Here is a 13,472-nt window from a genome sequence, read left to right on the forward strand (position 1 = left end):
TGTGTTGTTATTTCAGGACTTAGACCGTACATAGGGCACTAATATATCCATAAGTGGCCGAATTTGAACTTTGCACTTCAGATGGTGCATATTTATAAACATTAACATAGTGTCCTGTTTCATGATTCATGTGTTTTAATCCTTTATGTCTTTTAATCCTTGGGCACCTCTTAAATATGTATAAGGTGATAATTACTAAAACTATCTTATATTTTACCTGTTTGGAAAGTTGATTTCATCCTGTCTAAATACTTATATAAAATAATAAAGCTATTTTGGTTTTCACTAACACTAATTGATTTACTCGGGTATTATAGGTTGTAACATACCGATCGAAAAATGTCTGACCTGATTGAATTTTGAAAGAGACATTATAGACGACAGAGACAGTAAAAGTCTCCCACTAAGGGACAAACTTTCAGACTTTTGCTGTCTTTGTCGCTTATGATATCCCTCTCATAATTCAATCGGAACAAACGCTTTTTTATCGGTATATCAATCAATTATAATAATAATTAATATATAATTAACTCATGTATACATACTGTATAAATGTGTGTATTAATAAGTGTAATTGGACTCTGTTTTTTATTAAATGTATAACATTCAAAATAAAATGCATGATTGAAATTAGAATTAGAATTTGGTCAAATTTACACTTGTCATAATCATCATTGAAATTTGGAAATGGATATTTTCTAATACAAGAAGCAGGGCACTTAATTTATAAAATAGCAACATATTAATGGATTAAGGTTGCTCTCTACCATAGAAATACATCTGCAATCTAATTAATAATGTGGTGTTTTAAATAATATTAAGATTTTTATACGAATTATTTTTTCAAAATTCTTAGCCAGTTTTTTTGAATAATCCTAACAAAGCTTGCGTTTTCCTCATCTGAATAATATTCAAAATTATAGTCATAGTCAGCATCTTTAAAAATATGTAGATTAAAAGTTGATTTAATGCTTTTACGTTATGTTCATCATCATCTGATTATCTTTCATTTCACTTAGTACTGAGATGTGATGTGATGTGATTTCAAAATTCCGCAGTTTCGAAGGTCGAACAATTTTAGACTATTGATTAAAAGTAGGATCTTTACATGTCGCCAAGCAGTCCGCTGCTCATTCGTTAATCCTCCGTGGTGGCTGAAACACTGGGTCTGTTCATCTTATCCGCTCTCACATTTATCAAATAAACTGTAGCTCCTATTATTTCAGTGTTCACGTATTTAGCAATAACAGTGTGCATCTCACGATTCCCAGCTATGGCTTTAAAATAATCTCAATTGAAAGTTATCGAGGCCAATGGTGTCTTCACCAATAACATCTACAAGGAAATTGCTAAGGAAAAGGGGAACGCCTTCTTCTCTCCATTCAGTGCCCATGCCGTCCTCTCCATGGCGTATCAAGGTGCCGATGGAGTCACCAAAGATGCATTTGCTTCCACCTTAAAAGTACCAAACGAGAAAATCGCTGCTGAAGGATACTCCTAGATTATGAACATGTTAAATAACGTACAAAACGTCACATTAAACATCGCCAACAATGAATGTTTACAGATGGGTTTAGGAAACATCTTTAAGAAAGAAGCTGACTTCAGTAAAATGATTATTGGATGTGAAAAACCGAACGTCAGCAATATAATTCAAAAGGCTTTCATTGAAGTTAACGAAGAAGGTTCAGAAGCTGCTGCAGCCACTCGTAAGTCTCACTTAATTTTTGCTTTATTAAAATGAAACAACTAAAAAGATAAAAAATTTCCTTATGCATCTTCAAACTCTTCTTTTTATATTGCATGCCTATTTTAGTAAATATTTTATATTCTTTCTGTTTTATTTTTATTTACATTTATTTTAAGGCAGTAAGTAAAATACCTCATCTTTATTTTCAATTTATTTGTCTAGGTACTAATTACACTGCTTTAGGTAATGTAACGTATGTCATGCAAGCACATAAAATTTACTATAATTAGAAAAGTTTCTAAACTGTGCACTTTCAGAGACTAATTATGTAGAATGGTCCAATGTTAACTGTGGACTATTCTACATAATTGGGAATGGTGAAAATGTTATAAAAGACGCACTTCTGAAGGTATTCAGAGGCGGTGTCGGATTCCCACAGACTAAAAATCCTTTTCCGGGTACCGATCCGAAGATCATGACTTAATGTCTGACATACATGAAAACTCATGTATGGATGACGAAGAGGCATATATGCGAAGCATACATGTGTTTACCGAACCAGAAGACGCGAACTAGGCAAAGATGCCAGTCCCCTGTCAACAGGGTTCGGAAAGAACAAGACCAAGCGTAGAAGATCTCCGATCTTCCTGGGAATAGATTGAATCTGTTAGCTTCCCACTGGCATTGGTTTCTAAAGTGGTACTGAGCCCCAGGACCACGACAAGGTGGATCCATCCTGGAGGGTAAACATTTTAACGGCTATTAAAATTAATATGCTGAATAACATACGTTGTAATTATTTTATTTTTTTTTAACGTATTTTTTCTATTCAGAATCAGATTACCAATGAAAAGTGATGAACTCAATTATGATTATCCTTAATCCCCTTAAAAATAGTAAACGAATTAACTTTAAAAGTCTTAGAATGTTTAAAACTAGATTACTACAGTAATTAATCGTAATTTTACTTATTGATTGATATAATAATTTAGTACCGAAACAATGAGGTAGGTGTATTCTGCGTTGCATACAGTATACATGTCTTATTTTGTTAAACGAAATTTGCCTTAGAGTGTTATGAATTTTAATTTCAACGGTTAATTTGTTGGTTGTCTAAACATCTGCACAAAAATATGAATTTTTCTTTGATTGTATAAATTTTAAATATTTTAATTTAATTAGTTAAAAATGAATAGATTAATAGTTAATAGTTAATAAATAATCGATTTATTAACTAAGCCGGATAATGGAGTCTTTTATTCAAACCGGATTCTATATTCTAAACAGATTATATTTTAGATAACTTAAAACAAAATAATATATTGACATTCTTTAGTGGAATTTAGAGAAAGTTATAATTTTTTTCATAGTTGTTTTATGCCTTTATATTATATTTATGTTTAAACTGAATAAATTTTCTGGTCGCATTTTTATTTATATAATTTTAAACAAATACAGTACTAGTTAAATAAAACATAGCCAATTTAACAATTATAATTATGATAATTATTGAGACAATTATGAATCTGTTCATGTTAACTAATAATTTGTTACTAATTTTTAGAAGAACTAGCCATGGTTTATGTGAGCGCTCAACCTTGTGACCCAAATCCTCCCCAAATCTTCAAAGCAGATGATCCGTTTTCTTACTATATTATAAACAAGAGAAAACAATAAAATGTTTTGCCAATATTTAGTGGAATTTTAATTTCTCAATATAAGTAGAGAATGTAATTCTTACTATATGCTTGTAATCGTGTTGACTAATAAGTGTGATTAGGCCCTGTGTTTCATCAAATGAATAATATTCAAAATAAAATGCGTCATGCAATTTTCTATGAGCATATATATATATATATATATATATATATATATATATATATATATATATATATATATATATATATATATATTTGGAATTTGGTCTAATTTGCGCTTATCATAATCATCACTGAAATTTGGATACGTATGCGTTCTAATAGAGAGCATTTGTAGAATAGTACGATCGCTTGTCGTTTCTACAAGAGCGTTAGGTCTATAATGAAAATGATTGTACTCGAATTAATCCACGTTTTGAATCGATTACATTTTTATTTCATAATTTAATTCATTATTTATTAGTAAGAGTAAAGTTTTACTTTAAATATTTTGATACCAGTTATATGTAACAATTCTTCTTGTATCAATTTATTAAAATAATTTAAATTTTTATAAAATTTTATCAGTTTATTAATTTTTTTTGAGTTATCTTTTAGTTGGTGGGTATCCTTATTTTCGAGTGTTTCATCCGCTTGTTTTCGTGTATTAACATGTCTTAAATAATAAAAACTAAGGCAACATAATTATAGTATTTGCTGGTATTTTAAGAAACTTGTAATTTATATACATAATGTATATTATGTAATTGTATGTTCAATAAAGTTTCAAAGCATATTTACATTAATTTTTTAATTAAAATTCAGTAATCCTTGAAACCCTGACATTCATGTAAATTTGTATATATTTTTTTATTTTGAAATTTATTATTGTTTTACGTTTTATAATGTATGTATACGTTAATTATAATTTAAGTACCGAATAATAAAATAACTCTAGAAGAGTACTAACATTATAGAATTAACTGTAAGATCAATTAGAATTACTAAACATAAATGTTTTTCAGAGCTCCAAATTGTGGCCCATTCATATATTAATTAGTTATTAATAAATGTAATTTATTTAGTAGATTCAGAAAATTATTTGCTACTGTACATCTATTATATTATTTAGTGATTTCACTCCACTTTTACTTATCTATTTTCTCTCCTGTTATTCTTATTGTTAAGTGTAAATATATGTTTTTATTTTTCAGCAATAATATTCGCTCTTGTAAGTGTACAATTTCCATCACCCACAGCAATTGTCTTATGTTAACCGACAATCCGACAAATTTTGACCAGATATTCACTGTGGCATAAGTGGTCGATTTATCTTTTTTTTTAAATGGACTTATGTAGCAGTAAGTATTTGGTTAAAATTTTTCAGATAAGTTGTGAAACACTCTGTATAAGTAATATAAAAATATGAATATACAAACAAATTTTTTTACACTTCACATTCGTACTGCTACTAAAGTTATACAAATAAATAGAATTGATTAAACCTATTCGTATTAGTATATTCCAGCAGATTTAAAATTTTGGTTTGTTTTTTTCTTCTTGATATTTTAAATAATGCTGTTTTACCCAATTCTTCATAATAGTCGTAGTAAAAACCACATTCACAATTTTCCATTCTCGTACACATAAGCAATTGATCAAGCAAGTACTCATCTTCCTGTTTTCTTGGAAGTAATGTTCTTCTGCCTGTTGGTTGTTGAAAATATCTCATTAGACAAATAGCTGTTTTGTTATTTCAGGACTTATACCGTACATAGGGCACTAATATATCCATAAATGGCCGAATTTTAACTCTGCACCACCCACTTCAGGTGGTGCATCTTGAGCATATTTATAAACATTTTAAAATTTATTATTGTTTTACGTATTATAATTTATGTATACGTTAATTATAATTTAAGTACCGAATAATAAAATAACTCTAGAAGAGTACTGACATTATAGCATTAACTATAAGTTTAATTAGAATTGCTAAACATACATGTTTTTCAGAACTCCAAATTGTTGCCTATGCATATATTAGTACCTTAACTATTTAAAGTAGATAATCAATTTTTATACTGTATGGTCCAAAAAACTGACTTGCCACCGTTATTTGCTGGAAGATTCTGTCCTTCCAATTAAAACAATTTTTTCCTTTTAAATCATATTTTGTAACTGTTAATTAAATTCATTTTTCCAATAAAGTTGTGTGCTTTATTTATTTTATTATTTTCAAGTTTTAGGTTTAATAATTTATACAGTTTTTACCATTTATATTCGACGTTCTATGTTGACCATCCATTTATATTTATTGTAGAAATATAATCTCTACTCCAATCCGCTACTTTAATTATTAAAACATTATCTTGTAAATGTTTTGTTAAATAAATTAATAAATGTTATTTATTTAGTATATGCAGAAAATTATTTGCTACTGTACATCTATTATATTATTTAGTGATTTCATTCGACTTTTACATATCTATTTTATCTCCTGTTATTCTTATTGTTAAGTGTAAATATATGTTTTCATTTTTCAGCAATAATATTCACTCTTGTAAGTGTACAATTTCCATCACCTGCAGCATTTGTCTCATGTTAACCGATAATCCGACAAATTTTAACCAGATACTCACTGTGGCATAAGTAGTCGATTTATCATTTTTTTTAAATGGACTTCTTATGTAGCAGTAAGTATGTGGTTAAAATTTTTCGGATAAGTTGTGAAACACCCTGTATAAGTAATATAAAAATATGAATATACAAGCAAGTTTTTTTACGCTTCACATTTGTACTGCTAAATAAAACATAGCCAATTTAACAATTATAATAATGATAATTATTGAGACAATTATGAATCTCTTCATGTTAACTAATAATTTGTTACTAATTTTTAGAAGTAATGGCGGTCAAAGCAGATCCGTTTTCCGTTTTCTTACTGTATTATAAACAAGAGAAAACAACAAAATGTTTTGCTCTACTCCAATCCACTACTTTAATTATTAAAACATTATCTTGTAAATATATTGTTAAATAAATTAATAAATGTTATTTATTTAGTAGATGCAGAAAATTATTTGCTACTGTACCTCTATTATATTATTTAGTGATTTCAATCGACTTGGTCTTAACTATTTCCTCTCCTGTTATTCTTATTGTTAAGTGTAAATATATGTTTTCGTTTTTCAACAATAATATTCGCTCTTGTAAGTGTACAATCTCCATCACCCACAGCAATTGTCTTATGTTAACCAACAAGAGTGACAAAGTACCTTTAAAACTTTTTGGTAGTTAAAATGTATGTTATATTACTTTTTGAAGCAAAGAAAAACTAAAGCAGAAAAATATCAGTTTGTAATAGACATTTTTATTTATGACTCAAATCACTTGCATATTTCAATATTTCATGTTACAAATTTCTAGTTAATTAGGGTGCATCTATGTTAATAATATTATTATTTAATTTTTGTTTTTGTTTTCAAATTTTGAAATAATGTTTAAAGGTAGTCTTCCTGAGATTTTTGTTTTTTTTTAGTTACTTATTAGAAAATTTTAATTTTTAAATAATTTATATATTTTTATACAATTTGAATTTTTTTAAATAGAAAATCATGTATCTTGTTATTAAACTAATTAAGAGTGTCCATTGAAACAAATTAATATTTTATTAATAATGATAATATATAAACATAATCTATACATATAAATAAAATTGGAGTGTAATATTGAAATAACCGCTTTTTACTACATGCATATGAATATAAATACGGTACATGCCCCAAAATAACATTTTTTACAATTTTTGTTTCTTTGTCTGTCTGTCTGTTTGTTCCCGCTAATCTCTGAAGTGGCTTAACCGATTTTGACGGGACTTTTATTGGCAGGCAGCTGATGTAATAAGGAATAACTTTATTTTATTTTTTACTTTAGAAAAATAAAGTAATGTTGCAATGTCTAAGTGCTGTTCAGTACCACACGCAGCTCACGCGCTTGTCACCACCGGGTCGTCACACATTTTTACTGCATTCTTTTTTTACCTTTAAGTAATAATTAAAAATAATTATAAATTAAGTACATTTGTGTTCAATATTCAGATTTACATTGAAACTTATAAATTATTTATAAGTTATTTTATTTAGTTAGTGACGTAGATAGTTGTTTTTTTCTAATATTTAGTTGTGCCTAAAAGAAAGTTAAATCTCTCTAAAAACATGAGAATAGTAATATAATAATAGTAATAATAATAATAATAATAATAATAATAATATTATAATAAATGTAAATATATTAGTTTCTATCTGTTTAAAATTATGTTTTGAATAAAGTCGTAAATTGTAGCGCCAGTCCTGGTTCCCTTGAAATTAAAATTTATAAATTAATATTAGTTTCATTTTATTTTAATTATTTAAATAATTCAACACAGTTTTTTTAATAATGATCCGTAGTCTTAGAAAAATTTTGCATAATTAATGATTAAAATATTTATAGATTTTATACTCACAAAGATATTACGCGTTTTCATTAGGGTTATTATACATCCTATATATATAATTTTCTACACAAGTAATCCTGCAAAAAATTATAGAAAAGATTAAGTAATATAAAATTATGAATATACAAAAAAGTTTTTTAAACATTACGTTTGTACGCATTGTTGGATAAATTCTCTTACCCTTCAAATCTATTCATATTAATATATTCCATCAGGTTCCTAATTCGAATTTGTTCATTACTTCTTGATATTTCAAATATCGCTGTATTATTAGTTTGAGTATAATTTTCGATGTAAAAACCATATTCACAATTTTCCATAAGCATACACATAAGTAATTGATCAAGCAAGGGCTCATCTTCTTGCGTTTCTGGCATCGTGGTCCTGCCTGTTGTTTGTGGGAAATCTTTTTTTAGAGAAACAGCTGTTTTGTTATTTCTGGAAGAAAATCGTCCAAAGGTTATGTATAAAAAGTGTAGTTCATTAATCAGTCCATAAGTGGGCCCCCCGGACTGGAAATGTGCGTCATTCCATTCAGGTGGAAGTTGCATTTTAAGATTAAACACTAACTTAGCTTCGTTTTTCATGTTTATTCCATGTTCCATATCACTTAACTCTTGGTCACCCCTTGAAAATTATGTTACTATATAAAAAATGATAATTAAGACAATTATATTATATTGACCTGTTAGGAAAATTGTATTTCACCTCTTCTAAATAGCGTGTTACGGAACGAGGCCTATAAAATAAAAAACTTGTTTTAGTTTTTACAACCTACTAATTAACTTACTCTTGATTATGTTCTGATATATATTTAATCAATTTTTTTAAATACTCTGTATAATCGTTTATATTAATATATTCAATCAGATTCTTTCCTGTATCATGTGCATAATATTCAAAATAAAATGCATGTGCGCAGCGTTCCATGATCATATACATTAGAATTTGATCCAATTTGCGCTTGTCAAAGTCGTCATTCAAATTTGGAAATGGATCCGTTCTGATATAAGAAACAGGACACTTAATTTGTAAAATAGCACGTTTGTTTGTCGTTTCTATAAAGGCGTTAGGTCTATAAGAAAATTTTTTCCCCCCAATTTTTCCACTTGTCGTTTCGATCTTATCGTTCAATTTATAATTATTCCATCCTTCACTACTGTATGTTTGGAATTGCACTGTAAATATTTTGAAAAATATTTTACGAGCCAATTCTTGTTCACTGAAATAATACTATTTTATATTTTCTTATACATAAGCATCAAATTATATTTTGTAATAATAATTTACCTTATTGTTGGACTAATGTTGATCTCTTCCAGAGAAGTACATCTGCAATTTAATGCGGTGTGTTAAATAATATTTAAATTTTAATGCAAACTGTCTGTAAAAGAATATTATATATCTTACCCAGTTTTTCGAATATATTTTTTCAAATTTTCTATGTGATGTATATACTCGACTTTTTCGATAATCTTAACAAAGCTTGTGTTTTCATTATCGGAATAATATTCAAAATAATAGCCATAGTCGGAATTTTCAAAAAACATGTACATTAAAAGTTGGTTTAATGCTCTTACATCACGTTCGTCTTCATAATTGGGGAACTGATTTTGTCTATTTTCATTATTTACTTTTGTTATTGTCAAAACGACAGCACGATTGTTTTCTGATACAACAAAACCGTCAGGTTTATATAAAATTTCTCGGTTTCCAATTGTCTCGTTTGATAAATTAATTTCAGATTCCTGAAACACGGGTTCTCCCCATCCCACTGGTAAATTATTTGGTATTAATTCTCTAAATTTTTGATACCTATAAAAAAAAAAAAAATCCTATACTTATTCCGTCAGTGATATTATTGTATACAATTTTAAGTTTAGTTTCTCTGCAGTTTCTGATTTGTCAAAAAGTTTTAAAATTTTTTGTATACACTAGTTTTTTTTAGGAGTGTGGTACTGCAGAGTTTTTGTCTTACGATTATTTAGGATAATTTGGGTGCGTGAGGCTGGATAGGGTCCAGATTGAATTACTCGCAATAAGAAAACGTTATGAAATAAATCACTGTAATTATGATATAACAAATTTGATATGTTAATTAAAATGAATAAATGAATGAATGAATGAATGAATGAATGAATGAATGAATGAATGAATGAATGAATGAATGAATGAGTGAGTGAGTGAGTGAGTGAGTGAGTGAGTGAGTGAGTGAGTGAGTGAGTGAGTGAGTGAGTGAGTGAGTGAGTGAGTGAGTGAGTGAGTGAGTGAGTGAGTGAGTGAGTGAGTGAGTGAGTGAGTGAGTGAGTGAGTGAGTGAGTGAGTGAGTGAGTGAGTGAGTGAGTGAGTGAGTGAGTGAGTGAGTGAGTGAGTGAATGAATGAATAAGTATATACACTTACCACATGGTAATTTATATTAGCAACAGTGTATGCCGTTAAATTAAATCAAAGGTTTCCAAGCCTTTAACGAATGCATCAATGTACATATGTATATATATATATATATATATAAGATAAGATAAGAAGATAAAAAAGAAAGTGTTCTAATTAATAACATTTTCTACAAAAAAAAATATCAATGTGTTTATCAATTTTACCTTTGGAACCATAAACAATCGTATTGTTTAAAATTTAATCAATAATTTACTTTTATTGTTTTTTTATTTATAATAATATTATTTTATTATTTATAATAAGTACCATATTATGATATATATTTTATTCACAATGACAGTGCGGTTAGGCCATGATCTTCGGATCGGTGCCCGGAGAGGGGTTTTTAGTCGGTTAGTCCGACACTGCCTTCGACTTCCACCAGAAGGCGTCTTGTAGATTTTTCCCTCTTTGACCCAATAAAAAAAAAGACAATGCGGTGACTGTAATATAAGTAATTGAATATAAAAAACAAATTATTTTTTCTTCTTTTTTTTCCTAAATTTTCACTCTTTTGATGCTCTACATATTTTTTTTATATTTCCGTGGAAAAATTAAAAATCAAATATTCTTATGAATATTAATTTGTGTTATCTTGGTGAAATATTAGATTAGCATATTTTTAATGTAACCAGCAGCATTCAAACTTCATAGAAAACTAGGGCTAATTTACTACTGAAAGCTATTGCACCCCAAACCATAACACCGTGCGTAAGTGCAGTATGGCGTTCAATTGCCAAGTTGAAATTTAAATATTTTCCACGTTGTCGTCTAACCCATCATCATGCCAGTTCAGCTGTTGAGCTATTTTTTGAACGTCATTTGCGAGTTCCAAGTTTCTTATGAGTCACCCAAGAATGTCCCAAAGATGTCCTACTAGGCAGCCACTCCGTTACCTCCTATTATTTTCTTCAAAGAAATTTTGAACAATTCTGGCAGTGTGTGGTCTTGTATTATCTTGTTTAAAATTAAATTTGGTCCATACTGATTCATGAAAGGTAACACGATAGGTTGCAGAATATCGTCAATGTTACGGCTGGTCGACAAGACGTGAACGACTATACGTCAGTTTGAAGTTATATCACCCCATAGATCCTCCTCTAAAAGCTCTTCTCTCAGCCTTCTTCTATAGACTCTTTGTCATACGTCTTTTATCTTAAACAAATCCTGGATTCATCTGTAAAGGGAACCTGACTCAATTGGTTCATGTTCCTTTCTTTTATAATCTCTTTGTCATACGTCATTTATCTTAAACAAAACCAGGATGTGTTCATTAGCGAAGTTTCTTATCATTCCCCTGTGTGCTTTAGTTAATTTAGAAATAACAGCTACAAGTCTTGAATGTAAATTGACTTCATGAAGTCTGTTACGTACGGTTTGAATAGATAAATCTGTTCCTGTGACCATAAAGTAAAGGTTTAGCGAACTGTTGGTTCACTCTTGAAGTAACATCTGAACTTCACGAGAAGAAATCAGTCTCTGATGAGCAGTTTAGTGTGTCCTATGACTGATACCAAATTCTATGCACCGATTCTACAATGTGAATAACCGACTAACTTGGTTTGAAGCAAGTTTGCCACGTACCTCTGCGATCAACCATTTTGCAGAAGTCCAAAGGCTCTAACAACTTCTACAGCAACTCGATCTTCTCTGGTCTTGTTTGTACAATGGGTCATCCAAGACCATCCTAGCTCATGACACAAAATGATGAAGATGTCCGATAAACAATGTTAATCGCGAATTTAATGAGTCTCTTCTGAAACATTTTATGATATATTTCAATTATTTTAAGTTTTTTGTAACATTAAAATGTACTGTAATGTGTAATATTTTAATCTTTTGTATATCTCACTAAGTTGTACTTATTTTGAAAATTTCATGAAAATTATGATTTCTTCAATATTAATCGTTTAAAATCTTTTTTCGACATTTAAAAATAATGAGCTAATTCCCATGTAATGTAATTTACATAGAGTTTTCGAATTTTAGATAAAATTTGATTGTAGAAAATTAGTTTTTCGTATAATGTGTCTGATATTTCTCTGTAGTCTGTAAAAATATGTCTAGAATAAGCAAATATAATATAAATATCAAATAATCAATATTAATTAAATAAAAAAATAATAATTTTGGAACTTATGTATATTATTGCCAATATCATCGAAGAAGCGAAATCCTTGATATAAAAATTACGTACGTCTGATTTTTGAGAGTGGTCAGTTTTGGTGTTGTCTGTATTAGTACATGAAATTACTGCGGGCGTGAATCATTCTCTCCATTTTTGGATGACGCCCCGCGATTTCGCCATCGGCTTTTCATTATCTTTCATTCGTACACCACATCAAACAGGTGGCTGGTTGCTGCGTTTTCATTTTTCATTCTTCACTCCATTGTACCCACATTTATTTCAGTTGTAAGGCACATATTAAGTATTTTATTACTCACTTTACTTATTCACCTGTCCACCCTGAACCATTTCCTCAAGTCCAATTGATAGTCGGGACGTCGCGACGTGCAATGGGACAGTGGGACAGTCGTGCGTGGCGCCGCGTGCTGGGGGCGTACGAAGCGTCGTACACGGACGGATCCTGGTTCGCTTCGCCGTCGAAGGCGGCCCAACCGTCAGTTCGACTCAGTTGTCCGCGAACCCGACTCTCGACCCGGACCAAACGGCCATATCACCACTCTATCACTCTCAAACTCGCGCCAAGCCGCAAACACTTTGAAACTTTTCACTCACCACCATCAACTACTCCAATATCATTTTGTGTGTGCTCTGCTTTTTTGTGTCGTTAATCGGACTCTTCCTCGAATTTTTGCGATTTGTTTCAGGTAAAACCGTCACCAATTTTCAGTAATAAGGGACAAAATTTAAAATGTTTTTTAATGTTTAACAAAAAATTATTTCAGTTTAAATATTGTGCCTGGTTTGTGTTTATTTAATTTGTTACTGTTCAACAAATATTTATTATTATTATTATTTAATATTTTGTTTAAAATTTAATATAATTACAAAATATTGAATTTATACTCATACTTATTATATTTGGCGAATGCATCACTAATTTTTCTAAAAAAATACTTTCCCATTTGAAAAGTATTAAAATAATTATGAGATAATAAATTTGTCTTAAACAAAAATCAGGTTAAACACCAAATCTGTTTTGGAAGAATGTAGAAAATAAAAAAAAACTAGAAACAACGTCCACAATGAGT

At 29.3% G+C, this 13,472-nt stretch overlaps 3 protein-coding genes across 3 annotated transcripts in view; 2 read left to right on the forward strand and 1 right to left on the reverse strand.

Annotated features, from left to right (window-relative positions):
- LOC109596118 (antichymotrypsin-2) overlaps window positions 1-13,472 on the forward strand; it is a 92,572-nt gene that overhangs the window by 25,810 nt on the left and 53,290 nt on the right. The gene's annotated exons all lie outside the window — the stretch shown is intronic.
- LOC109596108 (uncharacterized) lies at window positions 7,056-9,419 on the reverse strand. The gene is made up of 7 exons (XM_049966714.1): window positions 9,233-9,419; window positions 9,113-9,154; window positions 8,613-9,044; window positions 8,508-8,561; window positions 8,003-8,449; window positions 7,832-7,899; window positions 7,056-7,684 (listed from the first exon to the last, which is right to left on the reverse strand). The coding sequence occupies exons 1-6, from the start codon at window positions 9,376-9,378 to the stop codon at window positions 7,839-7,841; spliced, it is 1,182 nt and encodes a 393-aa protein (XP_049822671.1). The 5' UTR covers window positions 9,379-9,419; the 3' UTR covers window positions 7,056-7,684; window positions 7,832-7,838.
- LOC109596064 (cardioacceleratory peptide receptor) overlaps window positions 12,942-13,472 on the forward strand; it is a 74,010-nt gene continuing 73,479 nt past the window's right edge. Inside the window, exon 1 of the mRNA XM_020011517.2 lies at window positions 12,942-13,088. The gene's annotated coding sequence lies outside the window, so the exon portion shown is untranslated. The remainder of the gene's footprint in view (window positions 13,089-13,472) is intronic.

Source organism: Aethina tumida, chromosome 4, assembly GCF_024364675.1.
Source record: "Aethina tumida isolate Nest 87 chromosome 4, icAetTumi1.1, whole genome shotgun sequence".
NCBI lineage: Eukaryota > Metazoa > Arthropoda > Insecta > Coleoptera > Nitidulidae > Aethina > Aethina tumida.